Source organism: Lissotriton vulgaris, chromosome 1_1 (assembly GCF_964263255.1).
Source record: "Lissotriton vulgaris chromosome 1_1, aLisVul1.2, whole genome shotgun sequence".
Classification (NCBI taxonomy): domain Eukaryota; kingdom Metazoa; phylum Chordata; class Amphibia; order Caudata; family Salamandridae; genus Lissotriton; species Lissotriton vulgaris.
This window is the reverse complement of record NC_141685.1, coordinates 2,130,516,369-2,130,536,030: the sequence shown is the minus strand read 5'-3', so window position 1 is coordinate 2,130,536,030 and position 19,662 is coordinate 2,130,516,369. Positions and strand designations below refer to the sequence as shown.

Genomic DNA, 19,662 nt, shown 5'->3' with positions numbered 1-19,662 from the left:
GCCTACATTGATGATTTGCTGATTTACTCTGTTACATTACAAGACCATATTCACCATGTTCAAACCGTTTTACAAAGATTAAAAGACAATACTCTATTCTGTAAGTTGGATAAATGTTTTTTCCATAGGTCACGAGTGGCCTTTCTGGGATATATCATCTCTGCTCAGGGTTTGGAAATGGATCCCCACAAGGTGCGTGCAGTAAGGCAATGGACCGCCCCTACTTCCGTTAAAGAAGTGCAGCAATTCATTGGCTTTGCCAATTTCTATAGACGTTTCATTCACCGTTTTTCTGATCTAGTGACACCCATTACCAGGCTCCTGAAAAAGGGAATCCCTTTTGTGTGGACAGTTGAGGCTGATACTGCATTCCAGGAACTGAAGAGGGCCTTCACTAGCGCTCCTGTTTTGAGACATCCTGATCAGAGTAGCCCTTTTGTGGTAGAGGTGGATGCTTCACAAGTGGCAGTGGGAGGAGTGCTATCGCAAGTCCATCCTGAAACAGGGGAATTACATCCCGTCGCGTTCTACTCACATAAGCTGACACCACCTGAAGTGAATTATGCGATAGGGGAGAGAGAATTGCTGGCAATAAAGAAGGTACTAGAGGAATGGAGATCCTATCTCCTAGGGACTAAATACACGGTGACCATCATCACTGACCATAGAAATCTCCAATACCTTAAGACAACCAAAGCCCTCTCCATGAGACAACTACGATGGACCCAGTTTTTTAACGGGTATGATTTTGAAATACACTTTCGAGCTGGGCGAAAGAATGGGAAGGCAGATGCCCTGTCCAGGTTAGGGTTTGATCCGTTACCTTCAGGTGAAGATCCTCCTTCCATTCTAGATACCAACAAGATCATAGGTGCAGTAAGCACGGAAGAGAGATTTCTTAAGGAGATACAGGAGGCACAGAAAACCCCCCAAGCTTTGGAGTATCTGAAGGGTCAGGAAACCATCTGGAAGGAAGGTTTAGGATACGTGATGGGTGGTCTATATATACCAACGGAGCCATTGAGAAACAATATACTACAATGGTGCCATACACAGGGATTGGCGGGTCATCCAGGATGCAAGAGAACAGTGGAAATGGTGAAAAGGTATTGTTGGTGGCCCAGTATGTCACAAGATATACAAAATTTTGTGAAGACCTGTCATGTCTGTGCACAAAGTAAATCCTCTCACATAAAACCAGTAGGATTGTTAACTCCCATTCCAACCCCTCCAGGTCCATGGCATACTGTATCTATGGATTTCATAGTTGAATTGCCTCGCACCAGTGCAGGAAACACTACAATATTAGTTGTAGTAGATCATTTCACTAAAACTGCCCATTTCATTCCTTTAATTGGATTGCCTACTTCTTTGAAACTAGCTCAAATATTTGTAAAGCAGGTAGTTCGGTTGCATGGCATCCCTTTTGTTTTGATCACGGATAGGGGTACCCAATTTGTCTCCAGATTCTGGAGACAATTATGTGGGCTATTACAGGTGGAGGTACGTTTATCATCCAGCCATCACCCCCAAACTGATGGACAAACGGAGAGAGTGAACCAGAGTTTAGAACAGCTGATTAGATGTCAATGTCTTCAGTCTACAAAGGAGTGGGATGAAGACATCTGGTTAGCGGAACTGGCATATAACAATAGTCATCACTTCTCCACTTTGTTTACTCCTTTTTATGGTTCACATGGGTTCCATCCTAGAGTATTACCTATACCCCTTTCCATCACATGTAACCATCCCTCCGTATCTGCCTTAGTACAACATTTGCAAATGGTACACGATTCTGTAATGAAGAATTTAGATAAGGCCAAGACTCAATACAAGAAGGGGGCGGATGCACATAGAACACCAGAACCTGTATATGCAGAGGGGGATAAGGTGTGGCTATCGACTAAATACATTGCCTTGAAAGGGGCCTGTAAATTCCAACCCAAATTCATTGGCCCTTTTGCAATCTCTAAGATAATCAATCCTGTAGCCATGAAGCTTGATCTCCCTGTGTCCATGAGAATTCATCCCGTATTTCATGTCTCGCTTCTTAAGCCTGTCTCACCTGGTACACGTTTGCCCGTAGGTACGTCACCTGTTGTGGTGGACTCTGACGAAGAATATGAAGTGGAGAGTATTGTGGATGCTCGGAGAAGTAGGGGTAGATTACAATATCTGATACACTGGAAAGGATATGGAATTGAAGAACGCAGTTGGGAGCCTGCAAGTCAGGTACATGCCCCTAGACTGATACGTCTGTTTCATAGACGCCATCCCAATAAACCCAAACCAGTTGGGGGTGCGCTAGGAGGGGTGTACTGTCATGCCTGCCGAACCAGTACAGACATGGTTGGCAATAACATGGTTGGCAATAACTCCGCTACTCACGGAGGAGCGCATGCGCAAGAACTAGCGCATGCGTGAACAGAGTATTTAGTCCTTCCTTGGTCTTGGTAGGACGCTTTGCGTTCGTTGCGGGTTTGGTGCATTGCTTCCGGGTTTGTTGGCGTTCGGACAGCGTCGGGATACGGTTGGTGTTCTCGAGGCGTCTTCCAGAGTTCTCCCGTCGAGTGCAGAGCTAAGTGATAAGAGATCTGGTGATTTACTGCTTCCTAGTGGAAGATTACGTTTCAAGACAGGTTGTGTTGATTTATATTGAAGCAGGTTAAACGGAGAATTATCCGTGAAAATATACCGGCTATGGTGATGTTTTGTATTTGAGTTGGAGCTGCTCTGATAAGTTTTCAGCGCTCCAGGACGTTATTTTATAGGTGGTTCACAGGCACAAAACAGGTACTCCTGATTTATAAGGGGGCTTATAAAACTACTGGTCATACTACAGGAAAACTAAATATCTCTATTGTATTTAGGGAATCAATATTAGAGAACCAGTGAACTTCTTGTGGAGCAACAGGGAGACATTCTTCTTACAGCACGCTACAGAATTGGTATCTATTTATATCTTATGTTAGTCTAAATAGTCCCCAGTAGCAATAGACCCTAAGAGCTAATATATATTCCTTATCTATAGGAGTGTTCTTTTTTACGGCATCTTATATCGACTTCTTCTGTGAGAGTAACAGAATCCAGTCACGTCTAGGTAGATGCTTTACACACTGTATCCAGGTAAATCATATTGAAGACATAGGGGATACACATAAGAGGGGTCACTTGAACGTTTCCATTAATCAGTCCTCTTACTTACAGGAGAAGAGATTGCTGACCATTAAGGGGAATTTCCTGTTCTCTACGCATCCTGGATTCCTGATTCCTGTGTCTCCCCGCCTTTCCTTGTTTTGTTTCCCTACTTTCCCGGCATTGGCATCATCTCTGTCCACCAGTGTTTATATATATTGGTGTAGAGTGAACCAGTGTAGGGGAGTTGTGGATAAGCTTCGCTTCCGTGGTGTTTCCGAGGCAACCAAAATCAGGATACGACACATCCCAAACCTGTGAACCAAAGCCTATAACATGAGTGCAATTGCGAATCTTGTGGGAAGTTGCTTGTGTTGTAATGAATGAAAACTCTAAATAAAATATGTATTAAAAGAAAAAAAAAGGAACTGCCTACAGGGCGAAGGTCTCCAGGAATTCAAACTTTTATCTTCAGAAAATATCACGTCATAATGTATTTCCTTAAGCTATTAGCCAGCTTCTAATTAGGTATTCTCCCAAAGCAAATATTGTAATGGAAACTGGGTCCTATGAATTAATAGAAGATTATGTCTTGTTTTTTAAGATCCTTGACAACTAATTATGACTTCAAGTAAATTAATTATGATCAGGTTCTTAAGCCAAAACACTCATGAAAACAAGCAGAGAGAAAAAACAGAAGTGATTGTGGGTTAAGCCTTATCTTACCTTAAATGAAACTATTGCATTGAGAAAGGCATTGAACATTTGGAGAAATTATGGAGCCACATGAAACAGAATTAAATAGTGTCACCAAGAAAAATGTTAAGAAGATAAAAAAAATAATAATTGTAAGCCAGAAGAGCAAAATGTGTTGCATGTTAAAACATGTGGCAGTGTGAACCATTTGGGCAATTCAAAAACCTCCCCTGCCTTTGATAAGTTTTGCAATGAAAGAGGAACAAGGGTCATTTTAATATGGATTTCTGAGGGCTCATTAGTTTCTGAGCATTGAGAGTATTCAGGAATAAATCATACTATGGTTCAATGCATGAATATATGTTTTTGGCGCACTTGAAAGGGAGAGAACAGGATGCAAGGAATATTCTTTTGTGTCCCAAGTCTGGTTGCTGAAGGATCCTACTTTTATCCTGCTAGACTTCCGTCTCTAGGATTGTTGTGGTTACATAGCCTGCTTGAAACGGGATTTCAGGGTTAGATATGGGAGGACACTAGGATTACATTAGTCCTCCTACCGCTTACACCCCCAGCCTCTGAGCCCAAGTTTAGTGTGACAGACAACCTTCGCCATCTTGAATTTGCTTGACACATTGAATTTAGGGCCTATTTGCAGTAAAGCGAACAGGAACTACTACAAAGGTAGGTAGGTCAGGGCCTGGGAAGCATTATTCCATTGGTCAGAGAGAAAATAGGAGTGTCTTAGGTTGTCCCCCACCCACAGACCGGTATACTCTACAAAGCTGAGCCTTCACCCAGACTTCCTCAGAGCATTGCTGGACTGAATGTGATGCAATTGCCATCTGTGACCTGTGAGTAGGATTTGAGGATATTTGAAGCCCATCCATTTAAAATCCAAGGGCGGAAAGATCTCCAGGGCTGAGCCCCTAAGTGGCTCTAGAAACATGACAACGCTCAGGAGAACTATGAAGTATCACTGTTGACCAGTGCCAACAGGTCTTGACCTGTATTTTACTGTTACTCTCTGCCTCACACCCTGAGCGTATCTAAGTATTTTCCATTTGATCCTGGGGGCCTTGAAAATGTACTCCGGTGGCTGTTCAGGCACCAAATAAAATTTGGGAACTTTTTCAACCCTTTGGCCTCAGAGCATCAAGTGGACTGACTGTAAAAAATATTTGATAGTGAATTCCATGGCATCGGGCTGAATTTCAGATCTGTCCTGCATGAAAACAAGATTTTCCTCCTTTTCTGATTGGAACTTAGAATGTTTTTTGAACTTCCCTACTTCCCTAGCGGGGCCAATCGACTTGGTGTGTATGACTGTGCACTATCACACTGAGCCTCAAATTGTTACTAGGTCTTGTCTTCCATGACCATTGACTACCATTAGCGCTTTGTGCTTTTAGGTGCATTTTTAACTTATATCTTTAAAAAGTAGTATCTCTAGTTCCCCTTGTTTGATTTTTGTAGTTTTGGTGTCATCCTGCTAAATACATTTTTAAAATATTTTTATAAATAGAAGTGGTATTTGTATTGTGTTATGTTTTTTACTTTTTAACTGATGTGGTACTTATAAATGCTTTATGCATTTTGTTAAGTCAAACCAGTCTGCTCTATGCCATAGCTAAATGGGGCTGAACTCAGGTTCAAAATACTGAATCATTTAATTGAACCTTACAACTTAGTAACTGTATTACTGAAAGATCCCGATCAACCCCAACTAATAACAACTTTCCCATTGATACTAATTAAACATTTTAGGGGCCAAGTGCAGAAATACTAGGATGAGATCATAGTGAAAAAAAATAGAATTTTCTCTGGAATAAGCAGGATTACCAGAAGTTGAGAATCTTCACTTTTGTCAACGATTTGATACCTTGAGGAAAGAAAACTTGATGGACTATATCCAACAAGGATTGGACACAGATTCAAACCAGCTTGTCATAACAGAGTAAGAGTGCTTCAGACATGAACTAGGTGGTTTCATGTGAGGCCTCGGGAGGGGGTGGAACCAGTAAAGGTGGCACTTCTTTTCTTAGGTAAGTATCACTTGCTAGGGGGAAATCAGAGTACAGAGATGAATAGCAGAGGAAGAGTTTGGGGGATGAGGCACTAAAGGAAGAAACCACACCGAGGTGAAAGGAGAGGTAGACATGTCTTCATAAAGGTTAATCCCTGAGGAAGAAGAGCTGCTTGGACTGGTACTTTTATACTGCCCTAGGGGTAAAACTGATTATATTAAAACAAAGACCGATACATTTGAATTTTGTTGAAAATTGCTAACTAAATGTTATAACCAAAAATATAACAGACCTAAAATGGGTAGACACTTAGTGAAATGTCTGGAAAGGTTGATCTGTGCTCATATATATTTAGGCAATCAAAAACAGCTAGCAGCAATAAAATCACAGAAAGAAATACCACAGCCATAAAGCTGTCCAAGAAGGATAAAGAATAAATATTATGTTATATATTTTCTTTTTAGTTTGTAGGGGTCAGGTGTGGGATGATCTGGCTCTCTTCAATCGTTTGCATGTGTGGGCTGGCTGGAATGGAATGACATATGTCTGTAGTCAATGGAACATAATGGAGTATGGAATTCTTAAGGAAAGTGTCAGTTGGGGATTGTATCTGGTCTTGATACACCTTACACCTGTTGCTGCTTTATTATCCAACTTTTTCTGAACTTACAAAAGAATAACGGTGGTGTTCAGCTGTGTCTGCACCTTCCTCTTTACATCAATATTGTTATACATTTGTTGAACCACACCAAAGGTACTAATTTATAGGTGTATGCTGCAGTTTAAACATCTGGATTTTTTATATTGTCAAATACTCTTCTAGAACCAAGAATATCGACTTATGTCAATATTTAGAGTTGGGTAGAAGAGAGACATCTACTAAAAAGTGTCAGCTATCCTGTCTGCAATTTAAAGGTGCACTAAGTACAGGACAGGCCATCCACTACTTTTGTCAGAAGCTGCGCTCTGCAAATTTAAATAAGGTGCTTAGTTATTGAATATGTACCATGGTGATAATTCAAAAAGACATATCAGATTAAAAAAAATTGCAAACTAATAGCAAAGTCTTGGAAAAATGATGCTACCCGCACAGATTGTGATGACAGAGTAACAGGCTTCCCATATGTCATACAACTTGAGCTAAACTGGTTGCCCCTTGCAGGATGGGGGCTCCATTTTGGTGACTTGTACTTATCTATAGGTCTCTAAAAATGTTATATTAATGAAAACAAAACACTCAGCAGCAACTTTTAATATTATTAACATTTTGATCAATAATATGTACCTTCTAATCATTTTGCACAACTAGTCATAAATAGCAAAAATTAACAGTTGTGTAATTGGTGGGAGATAGTGGAACCAGGAAACATTGAGGGTCTGATTTAGTTCTTAGTGGGCGGGTTAGTATGAAACAACGGTGACAGATATCCCGTCCGCCGAACTATGAATCCTTTTATATCCTAAGGGTGATGGAGTACCCTTCCGCCAAAAACTAAATCACGCCCTAGACATGGAACTTTATTTATTGAAAAAAACTGAAAGGTAATATTCTTCCTGTGGATAGTTCTCCATATGGGGAGAACTCTGCACAAGAGGAATAGTAAGTAGAGTCCTGTGCAAATTACCTTTGTTTATTCCACTCTACCAGCAGTGAATCTGGGGGAGAGCTGTTCACCCTCCATCCCAAAAAAGGAGTTAGTCCAGCCCTTGGCAGGAGTAAACCTCAGGCTATTTCTAGGGTGGGTAGCGATCGGAGAAGAGTTTAGCAATGCCCATATATTTGCAGGTGGTCTTGAACTCCGAGGCAAACTGTGCCTTGGAATACCTATTTCCTACCCTATGAGAGGGAGATACACAAGTGGGTTTCTACCTACTTGCAATAGAGAAATTCATATTTCTGAAAGTATTTTCTCCTGTCAGTAATGCTTTAGTGAATTCCAAGCTGGCCAAAAAGGTACATTGTTTTCATACACTTACATTTAAAACCGAATTCGCCATTGTGACAAGGGCTAATGCTCTTTTCTTCATAAGGCTTCACTTGTATTTTTGTAAATGTGTCATTGTTTCCAAAGTCTTCAATCAATGTTATCGATTTAAAGTTGTTGTTGGTTTAGAACCCAATCTATAATATGGTGCTATTAGACTAATAATAGCAAACATAGTAAAATCATAACTTGTGCTAAAACAGATTACAGTTGACATACTAGTCAAAGTGATTAGACAGCACTTACCACAACAATCACACTGGCTTCTGGAACAGAACGCTCTTCAACTTCGGAGTCTTCGTTGTTTACAGCTAAAAGGTTGAGTGACGGGTCATAGGCAGATCGTGGAAAAGTTGATTTAGCAATACCCCCAGGGTGCAGCATCTTCAGTTTGGAGTGAAAGCGAGGCTGTGGGTTTTGATTGTTCATTACCACGTGCCGAGATTGCAAACTGTTCTCAATGTTCTGTACACGATGATAGATGAACAGCGGTCTTTCACTCTTTCTCTGTTGAATTGCCAAGAAGTGGTCACTATCCCCCGAAAAACAAACTGTTGAAGAAAATAAAAGTAATATAATCTGTCCAGGTGAGGAGAAACGGTTCAAAATGAGAAGGCTAACTCTAGTGAGCTTGTAATATCTATATCTTTGGTAACTTCAATATTTAAAACAAAAACATACGAGTATTCATGTCACTATCGGGGGGGGGGGGGTGAGGGGGTTAGAAATAAAACGTTTTTTTCCAACATATTAGGGTTTTTTGCCGGTTAATTTGAAACTTATATAACATGAAATTTAGAATTAGGGAATTTCACTTTTAGGCATTAGTTTCCATCACCTAGAAGTGTGGAGGGTCACAGGGACTGCTGACACAAGTAAGGTATGTAAGTAAGTAATGTTCTATGGTGCCAAATAATTAAAATCCTTGCAATATACATCTGAATATTTGTGAGAAAATTAAAACAGGTGTTCGCATTAAAACAAGTCAGCCCTGAGTAAACATATAATGGCACAAAGTTGCTCAATTACAACAAAAGGTGAATTTAAAATTGGACCATCCAAATCTATCGCTTAACGTACTAATACGTGTAAAGTGACTGTGCTTATTATCGGATAAAGTGCGTCTGGTGAATAGGGTTCCAGCACCCTGTTACTAGGGGAGAGATACATGACATGTGTCTCAGACACTAAGAGCCTGGTTATGAGTGTGAAGGGTGGGATAATCCGGCACAAACGTGCAGGATATCCTGTCCGCTGTATTACAAGTCCCATAGGTTATAATGGAATTGTAATTTGAGGGATCCATCATGTTTGTGACAGAGTAATCCTGTTTGCCAAACTCGTAATTAGGCCCTTAGATTGTCAGTCACTGGCTGAATTTCAGAAGACCATGAGGCATATCCAAGGTTGGATGAATGATAACCACCTTAAGCTGAACCCTGGCAAGACGGAACTACTCTTGCCCGGGAAAAGCGAACCCAGCTGGGGGCCCCATTTTTGGCCCACCGATATGGGAACTCCTCCTGTTAGTTCTGTCTCAGTAAAAAGCTTGGGGGTCACTTTAAGATCAGATCTATTGCTGCACTCTCAAGTAGGTGCAGTGGTGTCAGCAAGTTTTTTCAGCTCCGCAAAATAAAAAAAATTGCTCAGTTCCTTACACACTCTGCCCTCATTCAAGTCACTATAGCCCTGGTGCTGTCCCGTCTAGACTTTTCAAACAGCATTTATTTAGGCTTACCATTGGGACTCTTGAAAAGACTCCAATTGGTCCAGAACCAAGCAGCCAGACTCATAACTAAAACACCCAAGAGGCACTCAATCAAATCAGGCATGAAAGAGCTACACTGGTTACCTGTGGCCCAGAGAATAGCTTTTAAAACCTGCTGTATAACCTTCAGAGCCTTAAATAATTGTGGACCAATTTTTATTAAAAACCTAGTGACAAAATATGTCCCCACACGACACCTTCGATCTGCCCAGAAAACACTAGTGGTGTCTCGATTCAAAAGGAAACGACAAGGGGGCAGCTGTTTTCACCACCTCGCTGCCACCCTTTGGAATTCGTTACCTCTGCCACTCAGACATAGTAAAGATCTGCTCACGTTTAGACATGCCTTGAAGACCTGGCTGTTTGAGCAAGCCTATTTATAGTAGTCTTCACAGCAACATGTACTACTTCTTCCTTCCGATAGCGCCATGAAGCCCATGGGCGTACGAGCGCTTTAAAAATGGCTTATAACATAACATAACAACATAACATCTAAAGTGCTGGGCATCTAAAGTGCTGGGCTTCGTGTGGTTTAATGCAGCTTAACCGAGGTTGGGTCCTGGCTGGTTCTAGGTAGTCCCCTCGCATTATTCATTTATGGGTGATGGGAGTTAATTGAAGAAGACTTATAAACCCCTTCCAAATGTTTGTTTTACTTATAACCCCCTTCCAAAAGGTTTTGGCCATTGTCATTGCTTATTGCTGCTGGGCAGCTCTGTGCACAATAAAGGCACAAAGTGGACAGAATCCACCGGCAGGGTCAACTCTGCCAAGGGGCCTGGGAAGGGAGAATACCAGGACTAGCAGCACAGTGCTTTCCTTTTACATGCATAGTACTGTCTGTGCCCGTGCTGCATGACACACGTCTTGCCCAAGCTCAGCAGATGCCTAATGCACACTGGTGCTGCATCCTAAATACATGGCTGTTGGACTTGGCCCTTTCCCCCAAACATTTTCGCTTTTTGCCCCCCCTAATTTGAAATGTCTCCCCCTTGGTAATAAACCTGTATAGGCCATGTGTGGTGTGAGACACCTGGTTAATGTGTAATGTCATGTAATGGTGTGAACACTTGTCAATTTCCCCCATTGTAAAATGTACCCTGGTGAAATGTTGTGTTTTTAAAATGGCTACCATGGCTGTGCATTGTGCCACCTGACTGCAGGAGGTTAGCAGTCTAGTTGTTAGGTACCCAGCCACCCCTGCATTTGGAGGGAAAGCCTGGCACCCAGGGTGCTCTACTCCTCCCTCTGAGCCAGTTAGAACTAGTTTGCCTGTCTGAGGTGGGTTAGCGGTCTAGTTGTCTGGTACCCAGCAATCCCAGCATTTGGAGGGACCTTCTAGAAGCTTCCAGCCTTTCTGGTACAAGGAGAGCAGTAAAGATGTGATGTGCAGAGACAGAGCTGGGACAGGAATGTGAGGGGACCTGCTGCAAGGGGGTACCACCACTTGGGCCTGTGTGCTGGACCCTGCACCCATCTAAAACCCCTCTACTGTCCCCAGGGCTTGTAAAGCCCCACTTCAGGAGTTCAGGCTTCTGTGTGGGAGGAGGGCCATGCTGCAGTGGGGATGGTGAAAGCCTACCACCCTGCTTTGATGATGCCCCCACTACCTGCTGACCTGGCCCAGTAGTGCTACTGCTCTGTCCCCCGGGCCCCTGAGGAAGGAGGGCCCCCCTAGTTCCCTGGAGCTGCCGGGACCCTGCGCTACGCAAACGCTGCGCCAAGAAGCGCTGAGAAGGGAAGGAGTGTTGTGGACTGCACCCCCCAGGAGGTGAGAAGAGTTACCCTGGGACCCCTGGACGTGTTACTGGGACTGTCCGCCCCCCCCTTGCGCTGTGTGCCTGGAAGCGCTGGCCTGCAGAAGACTGCTTGTGTCCCCAGAGTGCTGTGACCAAGACTGCCCTGCTGAATTCCTGCCAAGCGCTATAATCTGCAAATCGCTGTGCTGCAGAAGCGCTGTATGGGGAGGATTGTACCCCCAAGGAGCTGTGCTGTGAGGAGATGCCTGTTAAGCGCTATCACTTCAAAGCGCTGGAGAAGTGCTGCTGGCCCTTTGAGCCCCAGGGCCCGGAAAGCTGTGTGGCCCGAGTGGCCTGCGCAGGATTGTGGAGCTGAGAACCAAGTGCAGCCGGTGAGTGGGGCCTTGGTCAGACTGTGAGGAGGGTAGAGGGCAACGGGACACAGGGTCGGTGTCCGCCCCCCCATGACTTGGAATATTAGAGACCTTGGGATGGAGCCCAAAGTGTGAGGGCCCCCCCCAGTTGGCCCTGCTTGGATGGTAAACATACCCTGAACTGGGCGATTGCCTGAAGTGCGAACTGGTGTAGGCTGGATGTCAATGCTTTGCCCCTGGGTCCCCCAAGGAGTTATTAAAGCCTCAAGAGCTAGGGCCAGGACTTATGTTAATGCTGGGTTGATGTTCAGGTCGATGGTTTCGCGCCCAGTGTGCTTATGGCCTAGTGTTAATGCCCCTGTCAATGGTGGGCATCCCCATGCGTTATACTGCTGAGGCCGACTGCCCCTCTAGGGAAGTGTTAGTCGCCCGAGAAGATATTTAGGGTTGCCCTAATGAAATGTTTATTCCTGCCCAGTGACCAGGTCATAGGAAACGTTTGATTGGTTGTGACCGGTTATTTCCGTTACTGATGCCAATGTATGTTGATGTTTAACGCCTACTAGGTGATCCTACGCTGATTCCAGACGGTTATACAAATAAGGTTGTGGGCCCCTGCGGATGTTATTCACCTGCCTAAGTGAGCCAAAAGTACGCACTGGTGAGGTGTGCAATGTGTTGGATGCCCAGGGTATTGCTCAGGAATAATGCGCCAGTGTTGATAAGCTTATGGTTAAATGCCTAATGTCACAGCGTAATGTGTATGCCTAAGGTTGTATTGCATACAAGGTGCCTACTACCCTGATGAGATGGTCATCTCCCTGTCCTAAGGTGATGAGACCGATATCTAATGTTGATGTGCCCTTTTACTGCAGGTGTCCTGCCCCGGTGCTGGCCTGACGTGTCATTCCAGGCCCCTGGTTATATCCCATGTTAATGAGCAAGCATTGCTGATTTATTAAAGGTGTTCCTGTCTGTTGGGATTTGCTGTGATGCCATGAAGTTTTCCTTTACAGGAGTCGGGTTGGAGTTACACTGAATGGGGTGTCCTGATGCTAAAGTTGTACTTTGTTGTCACAGTTTACTGCTAAGGATGAGAACCTGAGTTGGCCCCCCCATAGTGACCCCAGTTTTAATGACAAATGTAATCACCTTCTTTATTTCAGCCATGGACTTGCGGACTCAGCCCTTACTTCCCCTGTAAATAATCCCCCCTGAAACACTTGGCTCTGGTGCCAGTTGGCGCAGTGTTGTGATACCACTGTTTATGCATTTTTGCCTTGCAGGTTGGAGATATACTAAACTACTTACTAATTTTCCAACTCAAACTGGTGTCCTGCCTCTTTTGTGGTGTGCCTGCTGGGTCGTATGTGGGTACTGCGTGAGTGCTTCACATGTCCCCCGAAGTTTGGCCGCCCAGCTTGGTTCCATGCTACCCCCTTGGAGATTTGGTAACCCATTTCTTACAATGGCAGTGCGCAATGGTCCTTGGCGAGAGGACATGCGGCCACTGGACATTTCCACTTTAAAAGGAATGTATCGGGCGGCTACCCACAGCGCTAGCAAAATGAGTACAAGTCCTAAAAACTAAGTGCCGGTGGGGCCCCCACCTGTAACCAACAGCATAAATAAACACTGATCCCATTTTCATCAGTAAAGGGGTCATGCGCGGAATATTACTCAGTTCATGTTTAAAAACTCTCACTTTTAAGAAATGCAGCAAACAAAATCAGATGCATTACGGTGAAGCGCTTCTGTGTGTTAAGGAAATGCAGATTTTTTAATTTTGAGGAGACCTTTCATATTCTAACTCTTGGAACCAGCAGTATCTGGTTGGCTGAAAGGATGCCCACAGCCAGGCATAACTACCACTCCCGTCAAGGGCAGGTGATTACATTCAATGTATAACCTGTGTTCACCCTTGGGTTGCTTGGCACTGAGCAGTCAGGCTCACTACAGAGGCAGTGTGTAAAGCAAAGGCACAGCAGTCACTCGCGATAAATACTCTGAGCGTCACAATTGAGACTTCAGACAGGATGTCTGTAAAAACGTTTATATTCAACACACTTATTCAATCATTACAGCATGACCATCATTTACTTTTGGGCATAAAACACAATCGGAAATATTACAAGCAGTACTAGATCCACTCATATTGTTATGCTTTCACTAGTATGCATACTATGGACAATTCCTAATCTAACCCCCCCCCCAGTTGAGTGAGACCACCCTTATGCAGTGAACAATATAAATATTATGGACATACAGAAAACATAGAACACTTTTTAGCAGCAGTGCAGGTGAAGCAATGCAGGAGAACCCAATGTCAAAAGGTATCGTGCTTTTGGCACCAGTCAACATATAATGCACCACCCCGGCCAGTGTTGTGAATCACAGGTGGTCCACACACAATCACTCCCACTCACTCCACACTACTATGCAGTGTAACAGGTATCAGCCAGTTCTAACGGCACACTCTTACATAATGATACACACTCAGCACCCTCATGCGATGCTACTGGTACCTAGCAGATATATGGCTCACCCTTTGCAGACTCCGTGACCCAAGCCTCCTTCCACCCTTAAGTTCACCCCCATTGTCATGTACCCCCAGATGGAAGATAACCAGCCCCACCTCCTGGACACTGGGCCACATGTGGCCAAAGTCGCAACTAGTCTGGGTCCTATGGAATTAAGTGGGAACATGTAACAGTTTTAATTGGGAGGTAGATATAAATAAGGGAAAGGTTAGTAACCACTCGTAAAGTTCACCAAAGGTCTCAAAACACAAAGGAGTCACGCAGTCTCATGACCCACTTCCTAACTGTCTCAGAAGCATTTCTTCAACCCATTCAATCTCTCTCACTACTACCTGGCACCACAATGTCTTTGGGAGGGGCCAAGTGTGGAGAGGACAGTTGGTCCGCTGGAGGGACCCACCGATGAATGGAGAGTACCACAGGGGATCCTCTTGCTAGGATAAGGCGCCCCAATCAGTACACAATGATCCGGGTCGTACTCAGGCAATCGAGGCGCAGTGACTTGTGCGCATAGGGATGAGTCACACCAGGCACTTCAGATTTCAAACATGATGAATTGCACATTCTGCACCTCCCTGGTCAGGAGGCACAATGTCAGGTGCCCCTCGAATTGGGTTGTACCAGGCAATTCCCATAAATCACATACAGCAAAGAGTTGCAGTTCCTTACCTCTCCGGAAATGATTCACAATGTCCAGTGCACAATGATACAGGTTGCACTAGTCCGGTCACACACAAAAAGGATCAAGTCCTGCAGAGCCACATGGGGCAGAATGAGGCACTACTCGCACCCCGCACTTCGAGGGTCGCACCCTGTGAATCAGAAAGTGCACGCAGTGAGCCTGCAGTTGGCATGTCACATGAGAAAAATGCAGCACAACAGATGAAACAGGCCAAGTGGGGTTCCACAGCCTGTGAATCTGCTCACCACCACTAGACACTTATGAGTGTTGCAGTCCATGCAGTATAGGAACTGCACGTCTCAGATGCGGGGCAAGATTTCTGGGGCTCTGCACTAGGCAATCTAGTCTCCAAACACAAGTCTTAATTCCACGTTCACACTACGCTACCAGTTTGGATTTAGTAGCCGAGGTGGGCACTTGAGAGGGCACCACTCTCCAGATGTCACAGGTAGATTGTGTAGGTCCCCCAGGGGAGATCTTTGATGTCCCATCATCGGACCCACTTCAGGGCATAACACTTCAGCAGATCCTCGGCCCAGACCTGTCCCTATCTGGACAGTTATCCTCCATGTGCACAACAGAGTCCTCTGAAAATGTGCACCACACAGTCCGGGTTCTAAGGTCCGAAGTCACCACAAGCTTATCTCACCCTTTCTTCGTGGATGGCAACCTTAGTTTTACTGTCATGTGCCTTTGAAGGCGGGGTGGCTTAGGGGTTTACCCTTTGCACCATAGAAGTCTCCCCTAAATTGTAGGTCTTTCTGCCCTGGGGCCTTGGAATGCATATCTTCATCTTTAGTGGAGCTATTATCCGGCCTCTAGCGGCTAAGTGTCACAACCTCTATGTTCAATCTATCCCTTTCAGCTCTCAAATGGCAGAGGTCTTCCATTCCAGTGGAAGGCCCATGTTTTATGGCTGTCGCCTGCAGAATGCACAGATGTGCTTCCTCTGACCCCTGGTGTCGACTGGAGCCACACACCATGGTCTCTGAGACTTTTGGGGCATAGAAATGTACATATTCTATAAGTTGCATTTCTAAGTGAGTTATGCCAAAACCCCTTTACCAATGGAAAGGGTTTGGCACTGCAAATCCATTGATATGAAACATCATAAGGCTGCTCCACTACAATCCATAATTGCATTGCGAAGGTTGGCCAAGGTGTAGTGTAAATGAGCACTGGCGCCCCACAGGCCTGCCTTGGAAGACCCAATATAGGGTTGCCAGGTATTCGATGGGTGGCACGCTCAGTGCTACATCCCACTACTTAGCCTGTGACCTACCCGACCCAGCTATGTGGGGTACCAGTTTACAGGGCGCACAGAGGCACAGCACTAAAACTGCATTGCTTTATAACTTTATAAACTTTATTTCGATTTAAAAAAAATCACAAAAGTCAGCAAGTTACAAAGACAGGGGTTGAATTTTACAAAGACATTACACTATCACAACAGTGAGACTGGGAGAACACTCAAATACACGAAATTTAGTTAAAAAAAATAATAATAATTTAAAACAGAATAAAAGTACACGCCCAAACAACAGGCTGGAGAGCTACATCCCTACTAAGCAGAGCATCAATCAATCATAAAAGAGAAGAAGAACATATACAATAGCATCATAATTTAAGTATACTTAAAAAATGTTTTATCTATTCTTCAATAAAGACCAGCGAATCACCCATGCCCAGCCCCAAAACGTAGCTAATGCAATCCCTATAGGGCCATCCATTGCAGTTTTTAGTAGTCTATAAGCCTCACGAAAGTCTTTGGTCCCCATTATTAAACACACAGATTTCAGCCAGTGTTGTCTCGGTTGACGGTACACGGGGCAAGCAATTAAAATGTGGGCCACAGTTTCAATCCTGCGCGGACAGAAGGGACAATTACTATGGTTGTTGCCCGAGTTAGACCACTTTGAAGTAAAGTCATTGGTGGGTAGAGTACCCACTCTAAATTGGTGAAAAAGTTTTCTATCACGGGAAGAAATGATTTCATCCCAATACGATTCATAAGTGGGTTTAGATTTAATTTGCAGAAAGGTGCTAGACAAAGAAGAACTGTTAGTAGAAGCAAACTGCCTAGAATAGACTAGATGCCAATAGGATGCTGCATTGCATCCGCACCTCCACCCAAATGCGAGCAAGGCAGGCATGCGCACCTTCCCTCTGCCTTTCAGGGAGAAGGTGCCCAGTTTACTAAAGTTCGGCAGAGAGAGTCTACAAAGACTAGGAGGTAAGGCTAAAGGTTTTGGGGTAATTTCCCCACAGGAGGCCATGCACATCTCTAATGTATTATTTTTTACATGATTTTCACCTGCATAAAAAACAACGGTTAGAACAAGTGTGATGTTGCTGACCTAATGTGTGCTCCCAGCTTAAAGACTGTCTATTGGATCTAATATTTAAAGAAAAATATCAGTCCAAAGAAAGTCCTTCAAATCATATCATTTAGGGAAGGTCTTTATTTTCTTTATGTGTAGATTTGGGTTCACAGATTTCAAACAGTGATCCAGCGTAGTTGGAATCAACCAAAGTAGCCAAACAAACAAACAGCCAACGCGTGTTTCGTCTTGGGGACAAATCACCCAATAACAGAAAACAAGTGCCACATGAGTTGTATTCAGTATACATCTAAAAATAGCATTCACGGATTTCAAACAGTGATCCAGCGTAGTTGGAATCAACCAAAGTAGCCAAACAAACAAACAGCCAACGCGTGTTTCGTCTTGGGGACAAATCACCCAATAACAGAAAACAAGTGCCACATGAGTTGTATTCAGTATACATCTAAAAATAGCAATTAAGGCTATAGTTAAGACCCAATTGGTGAAGATTATGGTCCATTAGTAGACTGAAAAACATCAAATGAGCACACACCAGAAGAATATTATAAGTGAAATAAATGCGATCAGAACGAAAAAGCTGAAAGTGAGAAGGAAAGTGCAGAAAGTTATAAGAATTACAAGAATAATAAAAGGATAGATTGAAGACTATTAATCACCATGAAGCATCGTTATCTAGTTCTACAGCTATACCAAGGCCATAGAATTTGCCTACATAGAAAGTACAGCATATGAGTGATTTAGATTTCTCACCCAAAAACTAGTAGAACCCATAGTCATTGGAGAGTATACAGGATAGATCGGACAAGAAAGTCTATAAGACTCACCCAGAAACTCCTATCATAATCTCATCAGGAACGGCTTCACTGTGTGGAGGCAAATTCTATGGCCTTGGTATAGCTGTAGAACTAGATAACGATGCTTCATGGTGATTAATGGTCTTCAATCTATCCTTTTATTATTCTGGTAATTCTTATAACTTTCTGCCCTTTCCTTCACTTTATTATTAGTAAACAGTTTTTTTCTACTCTAGTTGGTTTTGCGCAAGACGCTACCTAACCACGTATCGCAACATTTTGTCTACTGGATCTGTCTGAGGCAGATTTAACAGGTCACTGGGCCTTCTGATGATCAGTGTGTGCCAACATTTATTATTGAGCTAACAAAGAAAATGATTTGGGCTGGCACTGCTTAATGGTAATCAATTATAATCCAGATGATGGTCTGTGGCGTGCTGCGGAGGAATCGCTTTCGTGTCCAAGCAGCGTATATAATACAAAGTCTATTACGAAGCTACCCCGTGGTGAGGTAGAGCACCTCCGTGCACCGCACAAATGACTGCAATAATCTACTTCATTTCACTCCTTTAATAACTGTTAGTACAACAAAAGTTCATCACTGGTTCAGCAATCCATTGATTTCATGGCATTTGCTATAACTTTCACCGTTGATATTTCTCAAGTTATAATATCCTCTAAAGTCTTTGAAAGTTCTTCTATGATGAGAAGAATTAAGTCTAACGAGCATTTGTTGAGGATGGCGTACCACCTCTCAACAAATCTCGTATTGTTTTTACATAGTAATGGTTTCAAAGCGACCCTCAGGCCTCGATGGCGCCCGCCATTGGGGACGCAGTCCATCATTTATGTTCATGTTTTAGTTCATGATCAGCACGTTTCAGTTGAACACCACCACAGACGCTATTAGCTGACTACATGGAGGGACCACAACACATTGAGCTTCGTATATTACGGCTACTAAAGTAAGTACCTCTCCTGAGGACTCTTTAAGCACGACCGTTTAAATAGTTGTAACCGGGTCTTAACCGCACGTGTATTACGTACTGTTTTTCAGGCTACGGCGGCTACTTGCAAGACTATGTGAGTTCATGACCTGGTTTTAATGCATGTATCTAGCCTGAGCACGGCTCTGTTTTACTTTAGGCACACACTTCACTTTGAGGCGGTTTTACGATAAGAATGCACCAGTTTTTCACACGCCTTCCTTCACATGACAGTTTTCTTCATGTTATCTAATCGCACGGAATACGTTTTCTTTACCAGGTAGTTCTTTTTGTCACCATATCACTCAGAACACACAGATTTAGGAATTCAGTCACCAGCACGTTTTTACCTGACAAGCACAAACCGGGCTTATGCACGTTTTGATGATATTGACACCCATGGTTTATCACCACTGGCACATTTTAGCAATATCGGCGTACTCACACTTATGGCTCATAGCAATTCTCCTTTTTCTTTTCGTAGAGTATCCCCTGACGAAGGGCCACAATAGAGCCCGAAATGCATTGGGACACATAAGGATTACTATTTACTTGTATTGGATATAATAACTTGAGAAATATCGATGGTGAAAG

General features: G+C 43.6%; 1 protein-coding gene across 1 annotated transcript in view; it reads right to left on the bottom strand.

Moving 5' to 3' along the window:
• Positions 1 to 19,662, bottom strand: part of PTPRR (protein tyrosine phosphatase receptor type R) — a 945,480-nt gene that overhangs the window by 772,034 nt on the left and 153,784 nt on the right. Inside the window, exon 2 of the mRNA XM_086921858.1 lies at positions 8,087 to 8,391. Within this exon, the coding sequence (XP_086777984.1) occupies positions 8,087 to 8,391 (305 nt within the window). The remainder of the gene's footprint in view (positions 1 to 8,086; positions 8,392 to 19,662) is intronic.